General features: G+C 36.7%; 1 protein-coding gene across 1 annotated transcript in view; it reads right to left on the minus strand.

Annotated features, from left to right (window-relative positions):
• TAX1BP1 (Tax1 binding protein 1) overlaps positions 1-23,033 on the minus strand; it is a 66,901-nt gene that overhangs the window by 37,915 nt on the left and 5,953 nt on the right. The window contains exons 3-5 of the mRNA XM_009638596.2: positions 8,868-8,970; positions 4,360-4,547; positions 2,603-2,761 (exon numbers count right to left, since the gene is read on the minus strand). Coding sequence (XP_009636891.1) covers positions 2,603-2,761; positions 4,360-4,547; positions 8,868-8,970 — 450 coding nt within the window. The remainder of the gene's footprint in view (positions 1-2,602; positions 2,762-4,359; positions 4,548-8,867; positions 8,971-23,033) is intronic.

The following is a 23,033-nucleotide window of genomic DNA, read 5'->3' on the forward strand; positions in this document are numbered from 1 at the left end:
TTTTCTTTAGCCTAATATGCTCTAAAGCATATTGAAAGATTTTTTAATAGAACTCCAGATAGTTAAACTTCTACCTGATTAAATTAAACATTTTTAAAAATACAAATTTTAAATTCATCAACTCCACTTTTTATGTATTTATGTATCAGAAGTTTGAAGCATAACTAAAAATAAACCTGTGTGTGACAAAAGAGCACTAGGAATAAAACAAGAAAATAAAAAAACTCACAGAATTACTTAGCTAAAACAACCCCTCTAACTTAAAAGCAAAAAAAAATGCCAACAAGCCAAACCAAAACCTAGCTCATACTAAACACAGGTGAAGATTCTGCTGTTACCTAAAATACACATATATTTTGATTACTTAGCATTTCAAGGTTATGCCATATAGCCTTATATAAAAAACAGCCAAGTTAATGCATTGTTTGGGTTTATCGCCAATAAAAATTATCCACAACACATAAAGCTGACTAGATTAGCTAAGGGTTTACAGGGAGGAGTGGTTTTGAAGAGTTTCTTTTGGTGGTTGGTTGGGTGGGGGAGCATTTCGTGGGGTTGGTTTGTTTGGGGTTTTTTTTAAACAAGCCACAAGGAAAGCAAAACCTAGGTACTGCAATCCTACTGACTGCTACATAATTGTTGCTCAGGAATCTTTAAATCAATCTATTAATGCACTGTACAGTGTTCTCAGCAAAGATAAATCACATAATCCTTTGAATCACTGCTGTATTTCATGCACTGGGGTAGGGAGGCAACGAGAGAAAGAAGGGAAGTAATCTTTAAGACTGCAAAGATTAGAGAGACAGCCACATATAAATATTGTTTATTAAACTTTGATGATGAAAAGGTTAACTTAGTGCACTGATTTAGCATATGCCTGTTTGTTTGATTTTCAAGAGTAACACTGGATTTATATTTTTCTTACATATATAAACAAATGAGAGATGCTTCAACGCAGCAGGTTTTTTTCTTTTTTTAAACAAGTGAAAAACAAAGACCATAAAAGATATAATAGATAGCGTCAAGGACTTAAGAGACAAAAAATAATTGTATGAGTTAGAAAACTTCTGTAATATTCTAAACAGGCGAAGAGTTGCATCAGCCTCAAATTAGACATCTACTTATAGCTCAACTAAATACAAGCAAGAAGTTCTTCACATTGCATCACTATTTCAGCAAAAGAGAAGGCAGAAACAAACCAAAAAATAAAACATTTCTGAAATTAAATTCTAACTGCTAAGTTCCGGTATCTCAAAGGCAAAACTATTTTTGATTATAGAAATTCACAGGAAAAGTATGAGAAAGTATCAAGACATTTTTGTTCCTATACAGTCTAACTGTGTCCTTGCTGGACAGCTGTCAAAATCCCATTTGACAAAGTGTTCTAAAATGGCATTGCAAAAATAACATCAGTTAGAACTGACAATTTACTTTCACACTTTTTTTTAATGAGACCCTCAAATGACAATGAAAGGTATCTATATAGCTCATTCAGATTTATCAACCAAATTTATGATTCTGCAAATCCATTAAATGAATACATTTAAGTATTTAATTCTCGTCTCACTGATTTAAACTAGTTCTCCCATGTACTTGAAATTAAAATCATTCTTCTGTAGGAAAACCAGTTTTTTTAAACAAGATCTTATCCTTTCCTTCTCCAACATTCTAGTCCACTCCAAAATGACTGTTCAAAAAGTAAACTACAAAGTTTCAACAGTTTCAAATTCCCTCAACAAATTCCCTTCTATTAAAGGTGTATCATGCAGAACTGTTGACATATACATACTAGTACTTAGAAATACCCTATTAACTGCTGTCCACAGCTAAATTATATAGGCTTCATTACTTCAAATTTGTCCATGTCACCACCTCCCTCCCACATGTTTTTAATCTTCTCCTAAAAGTTTTTTAAAAAGCAGCAGCTTAAAAATAGATTAGGTCCAACCTTCTTGTGCCTGTTCTGTAGTATCAGTTTTTCTCCTTACCGTATGTAGAATTGCAAATTAAGCTTGCGTTGTTTTATGCTAGATTTATATTTTCACTATCAATTAACACTGTAAATTAATTTTCAGGTTTGTGCATCTTTTCCCTTTTAAAATCTTCAGACCTTTGCAAAGCCTTTTAGAGTGTCTAGTTACTTTACACTCTCTGCTTCCTGGCAGTAGTATTCTCTGTTAAGTCTTGATCTTTGCTTTTAATACCAAATTTTTTTACCATTTTCTATACCCTGTGTTCTATGTAGTTATCCCTTAATGGGAGTTTTTTTGAAAAGCCTTCCTTCATTTTAAGTTAACGTAAGCAAACTTTAAACTATCAACTACTTTCCACTATGAATTCCACGGTTAAATGTCAAACATCTGGTAACAGTTGCCATCGATTATCTTACCAAGCCTGGTACCAAAAGCCTTAAATATTTTAACCATTTTACGACATAAAAGGAATAGTGGCAGGAGGTTAATAGGAACTGACCTATTCTAGTGTAAATGTCTATCTAACTGCTGTGGGGTTTTGATAGCTGATTTTCACCCAGTTTAACTGGTTCTTGAAAAAGGAGGATTACAGACATTATGAGTCAGCTTTAATCAGTTACACAACTAACCTTTTGCTCTGTTTGCAGTTGGTCATATCTCTGCTTTTCATGGTTAAGTTCTTTTTCCAGTCTTTCAACTTGATCTCTGAGTTGTGCCGCTTCCTTTTCCAGAACAGAAGTTACCTTTAATAGCTCTTCTTTTTCTTTTATTATTTTTTCAATTTTAAACTGTAAAAACAAAAACATTGGGTTTTGGTAATTTTTCTCCCCTTCATTCCTATCAAATAAATGGATACCAAGTCACTGCAGTGTTTGAGCAGAAGCATAAAATGCATGTCCTCTGGCTATGTTATTTCACAGTTTTCCCCTTATTCCCAAATTTCTTAAGTTTCATTGCTTGAATAGTACTACATTACCATTAGACAGCACACTTTGTGGTGTCTTGATTTATACTCAATTTTTCCCTCCTTAAGTGAAGTGCCTTTACTGCTCCCAAGTGACAGCAACTATGGAGGAGCTAACTATGATGATGACAGTTTGCTGAAAAAATGGCTGCTGAGTGTAGGGACACACAACACTCTAGAGCAATGTTTGAGGAATTTCACCAAAAAATGAACGCACACATAGCCAAAAGTAAGGACTGGCACATAATTGAGGCCTTTCAATACTTCAAGGGGACTTAGAAGAAAGATGGGGACAGGCTCTTTAGTAGGACCTCTAGTGATAGGACAAGGGGTAATGGTTGTAAACTAAAAGAGTGTAGATTCAGACTAGATAGAAGGAAGAAATTTTTTACGGTGAGGGTGGTGAAAGACTGCAACAGGTTGCCCAGAGAGACTGTAGATGCTCCATCCCTGGAAACATTCAAGGTCAGGTTGGATGGGGCTTTGAGCAACCTGACCTAGTTGTAGATTTCTCTGCTCATTGCAGGGGGGGGGTGGGAGGGAGGGAGTGGACTAGATGACCTTTAAAGGTCCCTTCCAACCCAAACCATTCTATGATTCTATGAACCAAGATAATCAAAAAGCCTTGAAAAAAGTTTTTTTATTTAATTTTAGTACTATGAGTACATATCTGAAAGGCATAAATATCCCAGATGTACCTCTGTATGATGCAACTGACAACAGGATAAAACATCTGATAGCAAGGTAAGGAAACTGTATTGACCCATTTTCCAATAAGCAACTCATACAATCAAGTTGGTTTTGGTTTGGGGTTTTTTGGGGGGGTGTGGTGCCTTTTTTAAGTAGTTTTCAGCCCACAAAATGTCAACAAGCAAACACAAACATCTTGAGTCTGGATGTAAACATGCAAGTCTAACCACATCCATCTAGCAAAGAACATGACACACAGAACACTGCTTTAAATAAAACAAGAGCTATTCTAACATACTTCAGCACCTGCAATTATTCAGTTTAGTTTCCAGGGCTCTTCACTTGTGCACAAATGCAAGTACACTGGTTCCTTAATTTTTTTTCCTTACAACAAGCACCATTTCACACAAAGGGCATCTTTCCCTGTCCAGTTAGTTGAAGAGTACAGATGCAAGAGACAGACAACTATCTATTCTTACAGTTTCCCAGTCTGTGCTTAGTGCTACACCATACCTGTAACCAGTTTAAAATCTTTAGTCATTTAACCTGCAAATGTTCTGAACTCAAATCAAATACTGGAGAACAAGCCAGGAACATATACATTACACACACACGAGTAGCTTTTTTCCTCCTGGTCTGTTCTTCAATACTATATCCTGGGAGTGTATGTATATTAAAAAAAAAAAAAAAAAGAAAAGAAAAGAGAATATTATAAGAATTGTTGAACCAAACCTCAAGAAGTCCAGTTTTTGTGGTCACCACTAACATATCAGAGTTTCCTTCATCTTCCATAGTGAGCAATTCTTCAACAGGGGAAGAGGTACGAAACTGGAAAGGTGTGCTTGCTCCACGGATTTCTCCTTTATGAGTCACGTAACAGAACTGGTAAAATTCTCCATCATCATTTGGTAGATAATATCCTATCAAAATAAATTCATATTTGAAGAAACATTCTACACAAACATACAAGTCTCCATCTGGAAATAGATTATCAGATCATGTTTGACTTATTACCTCAGAAAGGCAGAGATAAATCATCAAAACAGCAGAAAGGAAAAGTCATCCTATTTAGTAACTCTCAGCCCCCAGCAATTTCTCCTACCTTTTAAGACAAACACCAAAACTGTGTCAGGTAATACGTGCTATATGTACACATCACCTTACATATATTAGGTAATAGCTGCTGCTTATATATTTATGAAACAGCTAGAATTATTACCAATGAAATGCCCTGAAGCTGGATCAGCACCACGTTATTATGTAACTGTTGCACAATCACAGAACAAAGAGGAAGCAAGTTTTTGGCCTTGGAATACTTATACAATCGAAGACAACAAAGACAGAATAAAATGCAATGACAAGACATCTGCAACTTTCCCAGGTTACATTTTTTGCGTGTTTTTTTGCAGAGTAACCACAATTTACTTTTGCTATTTTTAAATGCTCAAGCACAGGAATGTGCTTTGAATGGATGACAGGAATGTGCATATGAATGGATGACACAATGTTAACAAGATGCAAGTATGGAGGGGGTCCATAGTTTAAAAAAAAAAAAAACAGCTTATTTTTCAAAATTGAAAAAAAATTCTTCCAGACTTTGCAAGGTAAGAATAAATCACCTGTCTTATAGCTATGTAATACTGTATGCTGCTAGAAAATTATTTCAGAAGAATTTCTGTGTGAATTGAACTGAACTGTTGCCCACTAAAGCATCAGATTCAAGCCTTTTATATCACCTGAATTTGCATGGTAATATTTGTGGATGTTAAACAATCATTTCCAGAACTAGTGAGTTTTTTTACATTTTTTACTAAATGCAAGAAACCACACCATATGCAGTTTAATGGAAAGAAAACCAACTCGTTTTACTCAGAACACTTAATTACCAGATACCCTAGCCAGTCTGAGTATGATACTAGCATATTAAATCCTCACCGAATGTTCAATCTAGCAGGTGATGTCACCAATTTCTGTTCATATTTCACCACAATTCAATCTGCCCCCTTTCTAACTTTACCATTAATTTCTACTTACCAACTTTTATTCCAGATTCCTGGAAGACTTTTCCTAATACTCTTAGCTACTTTTCCGACAAAAGGTAAAATATTACATGTGCTATATGGACAGCACTTGTATCAAGCACTTCATGCTTCCATTAGTCTTATACTTTATTAATAAACTGTGGCTCAGGGAATAGTATCTTAATTTTAAATCCTCAGGATCCTGTGCTTTTGGACCTGACTATGCTTTCCTATATAGCACTGCAGTTCAGTTTACCTGATTCAATGCTTAAATAAAGTGACACGATGCAGAAACAAATACAGAACAATCTACTTTACAGCTCCAGCAAGTTTTAATATTGGTTCAGACAAAGTGATTTTACTTAAAGTCTTTTTTCTTGTATCTAACATGTACTGGAGAGAAAAGATTCCTCATTATTTTCTTTCAGCACACCTACTTGATCATTAAAAAAAAAAAAAAAAAAAAAAAATCTATTTAAAGCATGCTCCACAACATTTAATATTTATCTCAGTTAATTAAGCTTCTGTAAGCTCTACTGATCTCATCTCAGCAGCACTAAAATATCTTGCCAAACACAACCTGGAGACTGAACAGAGATTAAATCTGGCAGCTCTATAAACTGGTGGACTGTATGCATGGAATGTAACAGATGGGACAGTTACCTGGTCTCTTCATGTGTAGTAAAACAAAGGACTGATAATGGCATGTAGAGTCCTAGACTTCTAGGTCCCTTTTAGTTTCAGTCCAACTCAATATCACTATTCAGTGAATTTTGGTGACTGTAGAAGAAACTAATGACTTCCTTCCAGTTCCTACATAGCAGACATACTTTTCACAGATTTCAAGGTTATAAAATGGTCAGATCATGTGGGAATGATCATCATCAGAAATACCAGAAAAAATTATTTGGGGTAAGAGTAAAAACAGAGCACTCATCCAAGCTACCAATGTTTGCAGCTTTAACAAGACAACAAGCTAACACAGTAGATATTTTAAAACTTGCTATTTTTCTCTATATTTTAAGCAATAAACATACACAAAGACCAAAGCCAACTTTGGGAAGCAAAAAGTAACATAAGATGGTACATAAAATTCTGTTAGTAAGCAGAAAAGCATTAAACAACTTTAATGGGAGATGCTCTTTTTACATGCAACTTTGAATGCATGTAGATTTTTGACGTTTGTAGTGTCCTGCGGCAAGAAGTTCTGCACATTGATTGTGTTACACATGTATCATCTCTACCTCCATTTTGAACCTGCCACTTGGTAGCTTACATCAATGGCTCCTACTTCTTTAAATACGAACAATGGATAATCCATGCATGCCATGGGTAACTGATTTTAGAGACATCTGTCACTTCCCATTATTTCTCTTTCCCAGGCTGAAAAATCCAGCAGAAGGATGTTCTGAAGGTCACCTAGTCTAACTTATCATAGAATGGTTTGGGTTGGAAGGGACCTTAAAGGTCATCTAGTTCCAAGCCCCCTGCCATGGGCAGGGTCACCTTCCACCAGACCAGGTTGCTCAAAGCTCCATTCAACATGGCCTTGAACACTTCCAGGGATGACGCATCTACAACTTCTCTGGGCAACTTGTTCCAGTGCCTCACCACCCTCATTATGAAGAATTTCTTCCTTATATCTAACTTCCCACTCAAGAGACCATTGTCAGCACCAGTCTGAGACTACCATGGCTGTGCCTAAGCAAGTGTGTGAAATTCCCATCCTTCCAAACCAGGAATACCTGTTCAAGTGCTACACTACTCCCTCTTGGTAAAAAAGTTCTTCCTAATGTGAGACATAAACCTCCCAGGCCACAATTCATGGCCATTGTTCCTTTTTACATTTAATAACAAGGTTGTGGCTCTGGCATCTTTTTTGTCTGACCTGGATAGACTGGAGAGCTGGGCGGAGAGGAACCTGATGAAGTTCAACAAGGGCAAGTGTCGAGTGCTGCACCTGGGGAGGTCAAACCCCATGCACCAGTACAGGCTGGGGGCTGACCTGCTAGAAAGCAGCTCTGCTGAGAGGGACCTGGGAGTCCTGGTGGACGACAAGCTGACCATGAGCCAGCAATGTGCCCTTGTTGCCAAGAAGGCCAATGGTATCCTGGGGTGTATTAAGAGGAGTGTGGCCAGCAGATCGAGGGAGGTTATCCTCCCCCTCTACTCTGCCCTGGTGAGACCCCACCTGGAGTACTGTGTCCAGTTCTGGGCTCCCCAGTTCAAGAAAGATGAGGAACTCCTAGAAAGAGTCCAGAGGAGAGCAACTAGGATGATAAAGGGACTGGAGCACCTCCCCTACGAGGAAAGGCTGAGAGAGTTGGGCTTGTTCAGCCTGAAGAAGAGAAGACTGAGAGGGGACCTTATCAACACATACAAATATCTTAAGGGCAGAAGTCACGAGGATGGAAGCAGTCAAGAAGTCCTGTGTAGAATGCTCTAGGAGAGCCTGCTTTAGCAGGGGGTTTGGACTAGATGATCTCCCGAGGTCCCTTCCAACCCTTGCAATTCTGTGATTCTGTGATTAACTCCACACCTTTGCACAGAAGCTATTTCTTGATTTTGATCTTCCTTGTTGCACTTTGTTCATTTGTGCTACTAGATCTTTTCTGAGATTAGGAAGGGCAGGGAGAGGATCTGATCTCCACACAGTGTTGAAAATACAGTTATACTATGGATTTGAACAATGGTGTAACATTCTCTTTTGTTCTTCATTCTTTTCATAAAAACTTCAGTCATTTTCATCAATACCTCATGGTCCTCTGCTACTCTCTGACAACTCTGAACCTTGACCAAACCGTCATCTACATTGTTTATTTTCACAAGAATCACCTTACCTTGAGAATGTTTAAAGTCCAGAGACTAAAGACAATGTAAAGACACAGTACGTTAAGAGATGCCAAGATTAAAAAGCCCTGCTGAAGATTTAACAACGTCATTTTCTGTGTTTGAATAGTTTCCAGCAGAGCTTCTCTATCAATCATGAATATTGTCCATTACTACGTAAAAACATACTACATCACATAATTTCCCTTACAATTTCCTTGACATCTAAAAGAAGACTGAACTTCACAGGATGAAGTATGGAAAATTCTCCTCCAATTTACGTTTGCAAGTCTAGAACTGTTATACAACTCTCAGCGTTATAACAAAGAGGTAAGTATTCAAAAAGCTGTATAGGTTGGAAAATACAGGTAGATAGTGCTTTATATTCACCTTGAAAAGTCAGCACACAGTTAACAGTTGATCCTTCAACATAATTTTCTGGCATAGGTGACCAAAGAAATGTATAATAATCTCTTGCAGTACTCCAACCAACCTAAAATAAAATAAACCACAACAAAAAGAGAAAACATTAAACAGAAGAATTTGTTATATACAGTTAAGATACCATGCTCTGGCCTTTACAATGTACTGGAGTATGCATATTTCTGCTTCAACATGCAATAAAAAGATACTTAACAATGTTTACAAATCAGGAATATTTTAACAAGCATGTCAAAGATTTAGCATGAATTTTATTAAGCTTGTTACCTAAGGCAATAAATGGGTCTAAGGCAATAAAAAGGTCTATATAAATTAAAACACCAGACAGTTTTCACTATACATTGAACTACTATTTGGTACATTTTTTTTTCTATAAAGATACATATTAGTATATTAAAAATACAAAAATATTAATTCTGAATTTTATAGTGAGCTTTTTTTCTTAGTGTAAGTTCTGCCAACGCTGACTATTTTGTGTCCGTAAACCAACAGGTTCATCAGAAAACAAAAAGGAGGAAAGAAAAAATAGCATGCTCTTCTACTGAAAAGGCCAAATTTGACAGGGCTAAACTAGCGCTTTTTAGACAATTTCTGCAATACTGAAGACCAGCATTTCACTGGAATGCTAATTCTTCCATATGTACATGCTATGTCTGCAAGGGGAAAAAAAAAAATCTTGCAGGAAAACCTAATTCAGCTAAGTCGGTGCAACTTTCCCACTAACTTGGATAAACATCTGCTTTCAGTCTTTTCATAAGAGTGCAGTTCTGTACCGGAATGCATGCCATCCTCTGAAGAAGCATTCCAACAAGCTTGAGATACATGTATCTAAACCCGAAACCCAAAGCAACTACTGTAAAGCAATGAGTATTACAATAGCATAATGGTAAAGGAGAAGAACAAATGTATCTGCTTTACTCCACCAACTTAAAAAAATACCAAAACCCTTGTCAAAAGCTGGGTGTAGTATGATTTATCAGTAACTGGGTATATTGTCTTGGAAGACTGAAGAGGAAAGGGGACAAATTGTTTACCAATTTCTATCAGGTAGGACAGCATTTCAAGAGGGATAAGAAACAAAAAAAAAAAAAAAAGAAAAAAACAACAACCAAAACAAAAGTGACCAGTCATGATTTCTATTACTTCAATAGACAAGACTTCTAAACTTCAAGTTCATACCAAATCCTCCTTTACAAAGGATACATTGCAATAGTATTTTAGAAACATTAAGGACTGGGTTTTTTAAGGATTTTTTAGCTTAAAAAAAACCAAAACAGATAGGCAATGAGAACAGCAGAACTGAAAGTAATTCAATAGCAATTGTATACGTATAAAGGTATACATTTCACACATGAAAATTCATAATTTGCATTAGTAAAAAAAATTCTGTAGAGATTATTCCATAGCTGCCCACTACACTTCCTCACTTAGTATTAAAAAGTGCGGGAAAAGCTAATGTTTGGGGGGGGAAAAAAAAAAAAAAAAAAAAAAAAAAAAAAAAGAACTGGTCTGAGATGACCAGGCCTTTTTTATATTCTTAAAAAGCAAGGATGAGAGACCGCAAAACCAGATAAAATTTTCATTTTGCTAACTAAAGTCACTTCTTTAAGGCAACATTCATTAAAGAGAAGCAGTGCAGACTTCTAACACATCCGCCAAAATGGAATCACATCTTAAACCTATTCTTAGCCAAAATTTTGAAGATTTCTGTGATAGCTCCTACCAAGGAGCTTTCAAATATGTGAATGAAATGAGATTTCCTGGGGTTGTTATTCCCACACTGTTAAATAGCTCAGAAATAACAAGCAAAGCTTCCCCAGTTAACTTGAAGGGGGGGTGAAAGCAACCTTTCCTCGATAAAAATTCATGGGAAAAACATTCTTGCAAATTTTTACATTAGCCATGTCTTCAAATCCAAATCAGATGTTACTACTCCCTTTTTGCTGAACCTGCTTTTACCTTAGAAAAGGAAAGCATATACCATTACTTGCTGCACTAAAATAAAGCAAGCAGATAGCTTTGTAGTTCTCCGTGAGTAAAAAGCCCCTATCTTGTTCTTTTTAATTTCAGAAACGAAACTGAATTATTATGTTCAGAACAAATACTGTATAGAATTGAAGTAATTTTTTCATCCTACTCTAGTTTTCATTTCTGTTTAAAAAAAAAAACCAAACCACACACTCCAATTCTGATGCTATTTGCCTGAATAAAATAACATCTTTCCTTTAGATAATTAACACTTTGGAAAACAGAGATGGAGTAAAACCAGTGAAAATTTAAAAAAAAAAAAAAAAAAAAAGGTCCCTCTAAGAGATCAACTCAATTTCTGATTCAATTTTTCTCTGGGATTGTAGATTTTTTTTTTTTTTTTTTTTTTTTTAAGTGGGATGGGGGAGAGAATCGGGAAGAAAATAAAAGGTTAGAGCCGAGGGCTGAGATAAAGACAGTTAATAAGAGAAAATAATAATAATAGTAATAATGAGAATGATAACAGAATATACAGAATATACAAAACGAATGATGCACAATGCAACTGCTCACCACCCGCCAACCGATGCCCAGCCCGTCCCGAGCCGCGATCACTCCCCGAGCCGCGATCGCTCTCCCCACAACCAACCGACTGACCAACCCCCTCGAGATTGACGTTCTATGGTATGGAATAGCTCTTTGGTCAGTTTGGGTTAGCTCTCCTAGCTGTGCTGTACTCCCAGCTTGTTATGCACCTGGCCGAGCAGGAGAAGCTCAAGAACTCCTTGAGTAGTCTGAGCACTGCTTGGCAACAACTAAAAACATCAGTGTGTTACCAACATTCTTCTGGTACTAAATCCAAAACACAGCACTATGCTAGCTACTATGAAGAAAATTAACTCTATCCCAGCCGAAACCAGGACAAACCAAAAGTTATTTTTATGAATACTTTACCTGTAACAGTAATCCACATAAGCATTTTTGGGTTTAGGGTCATTTAAAACTTTAGTTATACCAATACAAACAAAAAGAATAATTACATAGAGAAGAAATAACTCTCCTGGCCTGTTTCACAGCCGGTGCCATACTTCCAAGTGTGACTCTAACTTGTGGGTTACTGGTAAAGAGAGGACTGTGACACATCGAGAGCTAGTGGGCAATACCCTGGAAAGTTTAACCCTCATGTATTTTCTCCAGCAATTTCCCCTATTTCCTGTCACTCATTGTCTGCTTCCCCTAGCAAAGCTCCCCATCTTACACTCTTACAATCCTGAGAATCCACTCATTTCTTAAAGGGGCCCATGCAAGTTATCAGCAGGTGTGGACTACCCAATGGCTCTTTCCAATGCAGAGGATTTCAGAAGATGAGGGCCTTCCCTGCTACAGGTGGCACATGTCAAAATGTGACAATGCAGAGACGGAAATATGAACAAATCTCATGTTCCTCACAGTTGCATACATTTAAAAAGGGGAAGTTTGTGTATTCTGCAGCAAAGCAAGTTAGTAACGTTATTCAATGTCTTTCCTACTTAACAATGATTATCATTAACTACCACAGGATTATTTCTTAGATGACAGAAACAAGGAGCAAAACCAAAGTAACAATATGCTGAGAAAAAAATAAAGACAAAATTAAGTAATGGATAGTTTAGGCCTAGAATCTAGATAGAGGGGAGGGGAGAAAATATCAACAGGTTTTAATGAAACCTTTGGTTTAGTACTTTATATCTTTTGACAATATTCTCTTTAATAAGCCTAGAATGAAGTACACAGTGGTTCAGAAATACAAAATACTCCTACACAGTCCTAATCTTCTCTATGGCAACAGATTATACTATCACAGATATAAGACTATAAACACACATTGAATTGCTCAGCAATGACCTAAATGTGACCTTTGACAAAGATCTTTCTTTCCGCTCAGAAGGAAAACCAATAATTTCCCCAAAATAGGGCTAAAACTACGCAAAGAAATTTTAAGATTGCTTACGAGAAAGGAAACAAAAATTGAGACAAATCAAAACTAGTGGCAAAAGCTACAAAGCAAATCAACAAAAAGTGAAAATTATTATGAGGAAGATGGAAACACCTGTCAATAGCCCAACAGTGATTTTTTTATGAAAAACAAAACACTGTAGCTCTGGGAGCAAAATTAACAGCATTCTCATCATCAGGCATATTAGCTTGGAAAAAGTATTTTCATTTTAATGAAAGGAATCAGGAAAGCTAGACTGTTTCTCTGACTGCTGATCAAGGCCACAAAACTTACTACAATTAACACAGACTATCTTCTAGGTTAGTCTCTGGACAGGGAGAATAGTCCAAATCCCTGCCCTGGTTTTGGCTGGGATAGAGCAAATTTTCTTCCTAGTAGCTGGTATAGTGCTATATTTTGGATTTAGTATGATAAGAATGTTGATAACGCACTGATGTTTTAGTTGTTGCTAAGTAGTGCTTAGACTGGCCAAGAACTTCTCAGCTTCCCATGCTCTGCCAGGTACACAAAAAGCTGGGAGGGGGCACAGCCAGGACAGCTGACCCCAACTGGCCAAAGGGATATCCCACATCATATGATGTCATGCTCAGTATATAAACTGGGGGAAGAAGAAGGAAGGGGGGGACCTTCAGAGTGATGCCATTTGTCTTCCCAAGTAACCATTACACGTGATGGAGCCCTGCTTTCCTGGACCTGGCTGAACACCTGCCTACCCAAGGGAAGCAGTGAATGAATTCCTGGTTTTCCTTTGCTTGCACATGTGGCTTTTGCTTTACCTATTAAACTGTCTTTATCTCAACCCACGAGCTTTCTCACTTTTACTCTTCTGATTCTCTCCCCCATCCCATTGTAGGGGGAATGAGAAAGTGGCTGTGTGATGCTTAGTTGCCGGCTGGTGTTAAACCACAACAATCCCCCACAAGAACCCATTTGTTATGAAGACCTTACCTGGACTACACTGACAGAAGTACCATTATTTAAGGCAAATGTCCACATAAGGAGGTTTTGTTGCCTTTTTTGTTGTTTCTCTGTTGTTTGTTTGGTTTTTTAACTAAAAAGACCATTACAGCAACTGGCCCATACAACTTGCTCGGGACATATTGAAAAAGGGCAAGTTGAAGCTTTTCTTGTGAATGTAAGAATTTGTGCAACTTCCTGGTAATAGCGCAGGATTCACGAAACCAGATGATTCAACAGGTAGGTGTTGTTAAATACAGTTAGCATGGAGTAAATAGTATTTATCAGTAGCGTGCACTAGAGAAAAACTGAGAGCATATTTTAAAAAATAAATTTATTTATTGCATATTTACATATTGCAGTTACTTAAATGCCACTTGCTGTGAAAGATACAGAATTGGAGGTAGCAATATTGGTGCACAGACTAAAAGAGCTCCCTGGATAGCATATTCCTTCATTTCATACTTTGAAAACTCAAAAGTAAGTTTTGTTATATTAAAAGCAGATAAATTAATCCTAGTCTTTCATTTTCGTTAAGTATTTTCTTCATAGAACAATGTTCAAGTAGCAGATAAAGGTTATCCTGCCACCTCGCAAAACCTTTTGCAGCTGACGCTCCAGTTCTTGGGGTGATGGGGCTCCATTAACCCCACTCCACTTGCACCGCAACAACAGGAACAGAGAATCTACCCCGTGAAAAAAAATCCAATCCTAAATCTACTTTGATAATCTGTATCTCCAAGCTTATCCATGCAGCAGTCTCCAGGAAAATCACAGAAAAGTAACGGAGCAGAAGAAAAATTTCAAAGGCAGACTTTGTGTTAGCATTGGAAGTTACCCTAACAAGTAGAAGCAGAGTTCCCCAATATTTGAGAAGATCTCAGCCTGAAAATAGAAAGAAGCAGGGCTGCTGCTTTTGTTTGTGTCCAGACTGGAATGTGAATGTGTGTTAAAAAGTAAATGCAGACGCTATTTAAATACTATATAAATGCTCCATAGAACTTTTATCACAAATTTGCATCTGTTAGTCCTTCCTTTTTCACATCATTCAAATTCTAGTTGCCTCAAAGTTTAAAACAAACCCCTAACAATTTTACACCAAAATAGAAAATGAAAATAAGTGGTTAAGTACTTAACTTACTAGCATCTTGCAGTACTATTTCTATTCCAAAAAAATAGAAAGTGGAAATATAACAGCACTGGCAAAATGCAACAGGAAACATGGGCAGACAAAGTGCAAAGTCTTTTACTGGTACCAGAGAAAAACCGTCAGGCCTGCGAGAACAAGAGTTTGACCATTTCAGCTGCCAAAACAGCTGGTATGACTAACAGTGAGCACCTGTACTCATGAAAGCCTTACAGAAAACATACAAATGCTTGTAAGAAAAGCTCACAAATTTCATTTCTGTATTTGGACTTCAGTAACAATGAAAAAGACTAGTCACTGAGAGAAATTATATCCATTATAAAAATATATTTGAAATCAAGTCTTCAATTATATCATTTCATCTCTTTGTTTCCTTCATTTACTGGCTAAATTCTAAAAACTTACGATCTAACTACTCAAGCTGCAAGCATTTTATTAACATTAATAATTAGAACATAAAAGCTGTTAAAAAACTGGAAATTAGGAGAAAGATGTGGAAATCTACACTTAATTCCTGTTTAGGCCTCACATGAGGTTACAGTCCTGTTTTGCAATGACAAATATATTCCGATGTACTAAAATGTGACACCAAAGGTAGGTGGGAAAAAAAAAACAAAAAAACCCACACAATTTCATTAGAATACTACCTAAAATGGCATACAAAGAACCCAGATACAAATACTTTTATATTTTTTTTCTTTTTAACTGATACTGTTAACCAGAAGAGCATTTGACTCAAAAAAAAAAAAAAAGTATACTAAAAAAAATTAGAATGAGCCTTTCAAAATAAAAGCAACACAAGTGAAACAGTATCTGGATGAAAACAGCTACAGACTTTGTTGTTGTACAAAACCTCAGTTGGAATTCCTTTAATAACTTCACATACCAATTGAAAAAAAACAAAACCACACCAAATAAAAAGTACTGTCAACTACTAACACAAAACCAAATTCCAACCAAAGCGCTAAAGCTGAAACAAATGCACACTAGTACTTTCTTACCATCAGAAACCTTAAATAAATGAGACATTTCAATGGGACACACTGTGAAACTTTCTGTGAGCCAGAAAGAGTACAAGAGGCACAGTTTACTATTCCGATTTAAAAACTTGCCATGGGTAAGGGCAGACACTACAATATCCACATTCAAGCACAAAAACATTCTAAATTACAGAACTCCAGCACAAAACCTTCTGATGTTCAGAGAAGGAAAAGAAGAATACCTGTCAAACTACAAAAGACTTTTTGTGACCTCTAAACTCAAGTGCATCATCAGATGCATTGACTGGTTGTGCTAATACCATTACATTTTAAGGAATTAATTGAAAACTCTGAAAACATTTTGCTTAGGGTTAAAAACTCAAGAAATATTAATGTCCTTATTTCTTAGGCAAAAGAGCAAATTAGACTTAGATGCTGCAACTTTCCTAAACCAACAGGAAAACAAAAATCCATGTTATAACCAGAATTAGAAATAATGACTCTGCTACTAATCTGGTACTTAGCACATTCTTTTATCTTTTCCATTTCTCTACATTTAATTCTCACAAACTCCATTCAGAAATCCATTTTGACATTAGGAAGCTGTGCATAACTTCCAACACTCTTCCTTTCCAGAGGTTAACCGACAGATTAACAATTCAGAAACCAAATCCTACTTTCACCTTCTCAACCCATTTTTAAACCAAAAACACATGACTAAACATCGCGTCTCCTACACACGTCCTATCCAGATTATGTCATTATGTACAACGTGTTACTCAAGCAATCCTCACTTTAATTCACTCTCCATAAAATGGAAAGCTTTAATAGGCTATTACAGAGTAATCCATTCACTATATTTCTATTTCCTACTTTTGAGCAAAAAAACTTATTTCAATTTAGGACATCATAAACTTCTTTTTAGTTATATAAACCAGCTCTGTAGTTGCAGTGGAAAAGTTGAAGTCCGGTAAAGGTGAAGATGTCTAACATCAAGTACTTTGCAATTTGGCTGGGCAAGTAGGAACACAGAACTGTCTGCAATATTCATACCAAACAGGTTTTCCTTCTGCTAATAAATAGGTATGCTGTCATCATGAAAGTTTTTTCTTTTCCTGAGCTGCCCCACACATACAAGCACCTTTCTTACTGAAATGCTACACAGTGCAATTAGCTTCCCCATACTTACATTTCACCCACAGTACAGTTCCACAAAATAGCTAGAAGAAAATTAGCTGACTAGAAAAATAAATGGGGGGATGGGGAGGGAGCACAATTTGTGTGCCTGTCTGTATGCCAATAATGAGTTATCAAGTGAGGAAAAATAGTAACTTTTAATTTGCTGTATCTCAACTCTCATGTGATTCATCTTACAAATGTAAGCTTTTCTAAGAAAGCAGCTCTGCCTTACAACTGCACAGTGTTTGCAGTGTAAAAATTATTTCAAACTTCAGTTTTATTTTCTTGAGTTTCATATGAATGTAGAAAACAAACACAATTTTGTTTTTGTATTTTGTTACATTTCTTGCCTTTTATAATGCCTTGGTAAAGTCAGTCAACTCAATCTTGAGAAAGAATGCTTTAAAGAAACACCACCATAAGGGAAGCTTACTTGACATTTTCCTCCCTGGCCTCAGAAAGCTCTTTCACAACTGGAAGAGCAGCAGCGTTCATTCTGCTGCATTAGGACTGTCTTACCTATCTATACAATACATGTACTAACATCAGCAGACCGAAGAAGCAAACCCAGGAAACACTTGTTTAGCTGAACCAACTTTGGCATAACCAGTGAGCCTTTATTGTAAACATCTAAGATGACCCAATCTAAAAAAAAAAAAAACAAACCCAAAAACAAAAAACAAAAACAAAAAAACAAAACCACACCACACACACACACCACAAAACTCTTTAGAGTAAAAATTATGCCCTTTTTGTAATTCAGAAGGTAAATTACATAGTTTAGAAAGTAATTTGGTAAAGTACACGAAGTACTGCAAGACGACACTAAACTGCCTGTGAAAGAAGCAAAATTACAGACAGTAGATAAGGTTTTGGACATGCATTATGCAGTATAATTATTACTGACAGTGGTAAGTCAGCAGCCTTTACATATTTCACATGGTTAAGAAACAGTTATTTTGACCCAAGCCACATGAAACAAAAGTGTCTAAGCAAAATTCAATCGGGCCCAGTATCGTAGGAAGTGATTTCTCTACAGCAGGCTCATTTGTGCCATAACCCTGAGTTCAAGTAACATTACTTGAAAGTCACAGTAGTGCTCCAGCTACTGTAAAGCCTGTAACAGTCTACAAAAGGCAGCTAACAAGTTCTTCTAAGCCAATTAACAGATGGAAAAATTAGAACACTCAGGGCAGTGAAGCTCATACTGGGCAAAATTACTGATAGTTTACTGTTAACACTGACATGCCGCTGACGTGATAATCTTTTGAACACATGCATCATCATCAACTAATGGTATCATAGAATCATAGAATCACTTTGGTTGGAAAAGACCTTTAAGATCATTGAGTCCAACCTTTAACCTAACCCTGCCATCCCACCACTAAACCATGTCCCTAAGCACCTCATCTATCCTTCTTTTAAATACCTCCAGGGATGGGGACTCTACCACCTCCCTGGGCAGCCCATTCCAGAGCCTGACAACCCTTTCGGTGAAGAAGTTTTTCCTAATGTCTAGCCTAAACCTGCCCTGGCGCAGCTTCAAACCATTCCCCCTCATCCTATTATCTGTTACAAGGGAGAAGAGGCCGACCCCCTCCTCACTACAGCCTCCTTTCAGGTACTTGTAGAGGGCGATCAGGTCTCCCCTCAGCCTCCTCTTCTCCAGACTAAATAACCCCAGTTCCCTCAGCCGCTCCTCATATGACTTGTGTTCCAGACCCCTCACCAGCTTGGTTGGTATCTAGACGCCAGTTCTGAAAGAATCAAACTGTACAAAAAAACCTTCAGAACATGGACATGAGGAAAAACACTTATTAAAGTATAAGTCCAGTTTAGCAACATTAAGGCATAGACATTTCAAAATAAGTAAACAATGAAGTCAAAGCTACAACCTCGAGTTTTTAGTATGTCTGTGATGACCCTATACCAGATACAACTTTGATTTACCTCAGTCCTAGTCATTTAAAACTTCACTTCAGATATGACCTCACTGCTCACACCAAAATAAAAATTTGTTACACAGCAGAAGCCCTAAAGCTGAAACATTTTGGGATAGATGATGGCTGCAAGTTACTTTAGACTCTTTATGAAAGGCTGTAATCTTGGTATTCTCTCATGCCCAGACCTGAAGAAGTCTATCTCTGCTGAATGTTACGAACACATACAGGCAATCTTTTAACTTGGGCTATTGAGAACATATGGTATTCGTTGTGCTATCAAGGTAGTATCAGGATCCTAACCTACTATCATCTTTCATTGGTTGTATTTCTACCTCATAGTTCAGAGGAATATGTCAAAATGACATTGACAGAGTGCCTAGACCATAGGATCAACTTTCTCTCTTATTAAGTATAAATCAAAATAAATATAGAAACAATATGAACTCTCTGAAAGAAAACCTGGTACATATGTAAATGATTGTCCAAGGAAATGTTATGACAGATCAAAGAGTAGCAAAGTTACTGTTTACTGTAAGAGATAAGCATGAAAATATATTTTTAAGGGGTGGGTGAGGTTTAAGCGAAATATTCATTTACTATCACATTTCATGAAAACTGTAAATTAGCAGTCTTTTACTTCAAAATTGTTACCAGCTACTGACCACTTTATGGCAGTTATGGCAATTGTCTCTGACCACACAAACCTACTGTAGCAAATATTTTTAGAAAATTAATGACACATGGAATTAAACGTCAAAATTTCTTGTCAAAGGTAACATTGGGTAAACCCAGATTACCATTCTCTTCGTCTAGCATAGAAACAGTGAACAACATTGCCATGGACTTTTTCTTAAAAACAAAAAAAACCAAAAAAATCCAACACACACATCTCAAGTTATTTAAGACATGTCTTTCCGCAGGAGGTAAATCAGAAACCAACAGAATCACTCTAATTTGTGGATATAGCAATTCTCAAAATATTCTGAATTCCCATAATTCCATTCCCAACTATTTTAACAACAGGACAGACTATTTTCACAACAGGACAGCACTACCCTGCTGTGCAGTGATGATTCCATGCCAGAAAAATTGTATTTCAATATGCATGTGGTCAATAACATATCTAGCTGTTGCACTATACTTCATAACATGTTCTGTATGTATGGAAGTAATTGGTATCTTAAAAAAAGAAAAAAAAAATCAATCTGTGAGAAAATCAGAACATTGAAAATCTGATTCACACAAGTTGTACTGTTATTTGCAGTCCAAAGAAGACTTAATAACCCAGAGTACTAAACAAAAACCTATCTATATTGTCTTGATAAAACACAGTCATCAAGATATTTCTTAGGTGTCCATTAAATACACTGTTAAATTCTATTACGGAGGTTTTTGACCACAGACAAGTTAATTCTGAGGTTTGCTATAAATCAGTACATTGAAAAGACAGAAATTAAGTTCCATGTAAATACAAGTACTGCACTGATGCACAAACATTAGCCCAGGTACGACCTCCTAAATACTGAGTAACCTTTCAAAGCCAGCAGGCACTTCTTGTGTTCAAGTAAGTTACTAACATCTGTCCAATGCTGGTTATGCAGCTTTTCCCATCTGTTAAGTTACCAGAACGTCAGATCACCATTTTTAAGTTGTGGATATTAAAAATGTGGACATTAAGAAAGAAAAAAAAATGCCTTTTCTTCTCTATGGGTAGATTGAGGCAGTCAATACCAAAGCACATCTATAACTTGTCAACATCCTAGAAGAACAGTACTGTAGATTACTTAGAAAAATATACAAACTAGAACTGAGGAACAGAAATGTTTTGATTGAATAGTTAATTAATGACACAGCAAGACCAAAGCCACTACCTTAACATATGCAAGATTACCTGCTGATATCACAGGTCTTTCCAGCATGCTGGCCTCAGCAAAATTAGATCTTGAGAAACCCGGAAAGTATTACGATATACCCCACAAACACCCACACCTTTAATGCTACTCTCTTGAAGCAGTATCTTTATTATGCCCATAACATTCTTTCCTTGTGCCTTTGAGATATATATTAAACTTGTCTTCCTTGTACATTGAACATCTGTCAGTCCTATTTGCACACATATGCCCTAGACAGAGGGGTAAGCACTTCTTCCTAAAAGCCAAGTGGGTTTTTCAAACACTTCTGCAAGTCTGGACATTATGCATTAATAATGCAAAAAATATCATATGGCCATATGATTATTTCACTTTATTGTGAAATAAAGTCACAAGATCTAGACTTCCCCATCCGGTGATTAGGACCACCTACCAGACAGACCATTTTTGCAACCAGATGTAGTGCACATATTAATTATTCTTCCTCATTTCAAAGGTTTAGATTTAGATTACCCTAAGGGCCTCTCCAGATTTCAACCGATCAGAGAGAAGCAGAGAAAAATAAAAAGGGCACTCTGGTCTTAGATCATTCTGGGAGTACAGATCTCCTATGAAATCTACTTCTCCCCTTTGACTCCACACTAGGAACCATCAGGTTCTTCTGCACAGAAAAAAAACTGCATGAAGGAGGATTCAGGCTCAGAATTTCCATGCCAAGTACTAGACCAAGACTTATCTGCAAAACTGACTTTTTTTTTTCTTGGCAACAAGCAAGGACATAACTGATCAACATCTTTCAGCACATAATTACAGCTGACACTCCACGTTGTCACAAAAGCAAAAAGAAATAGTAGCAATGAAAGACAACAAAGTTGAAGACCGGTCAAAATCTGTTTTTAAGCCTCCTGTAGGGGACAAGGAAGGGAAGGAAAAAAAAGGCAAATACATACAAAAATAATAAAAATGCTGCATATTCAAAACTTCTGCTCCAAAGGGTAACATCATCTTCATTATTGTACTTCTCCCCACCTCCAAGTTTTTGTCAAAGATCCAATCCCAAAAGTAGCGTATGCCTTTAGATACACCTAGTTTGTAAGAAAATTGGTATATCTGAAATAACCCTCCTATATACAACATTACCTTTTCAGTTTATGAACACTGGATTTGTGTTTTCCTAAACAATAGAAAATTACTTCCTTGGGAACAGTTTTAAATCTACTACCACCACCACGAAGTGCCTTACGCTTAGCATTACAAAAGTTCAACATTTAGCAACTTAAATCAAGCTGGGAACAACAAAAACCACACTTTACCTACAGCATATGCAGAGAAGTTGGGAGAATTTGTTAAGTTTTAGGAGAACTATTACTTGTTTGCCAATTTATTTAGTTCTTTGTCATAATGCTGTATGCCACAAATCCCTAATTCCAGTCTGAAGTTCTAGACCTATTCTACCACCCAACTAGACCTTTTTGCTGCCTCTGATGGAGAACAGGAAAGCAATACTTTATCTTGCCTTGGCTCCTTATTTTAAGTTGTTTTGTAAAATATCCTTGAGAAGAAGATAACAGTAAATAAACAGCCGCAAACACGAAGGAACCTGCTGTGGTACCTTTCATTTAAGCCATTATCCTTCCATCGTACAAAATAGAAGACAATAACTCAGTGATGAAAGTGGAATACTCAGCAGACACAGAAAACTGGCAACATTCCTAGTGAGGGGGAAAAACTCACAAGCATTAAGCCTAGCAAGTGAAAAAGAATGTACACCAGGTGGAAAAGACTGATATAATGAAGAGCAAAATGAAGTTCTGTAATAAATACATGAACAATTAAATTAATAAATAACCACAGTAAGACATGCAGAAAGAAACTCTTATAAGCAATTTATGGCTCCTACCAATGATTCAATTTCTAACATCACTTTTTCACATAAGCTGCACGACTCTAATGGCAACTACAATCAAAAATGCAAATGGTCATGGAATAAAAAGAGTCTATTGGACACATAGCGCATGCCATGGAAACATTCAATTTCTAGCTTGTGTGGTTTTCAGAGTCAGTATATGAAATG

This window comes from Egretta garzetta, unplaced genomic scaffold (genome assembly GCF_000687185.1).
Source record: "Egretta garzetta isolate BGI_Z169 unplaced genomic scaffold, ASM68718v1 scaffold94, whole genome shotgun sequence".
In the NCBI taxonomy this organism is placed as follows: Eukaryota; Metazoa; Chordata; class Aves; order Pelecaniformes; family Ardeidae; genus Egretta; species Egretta garzetta.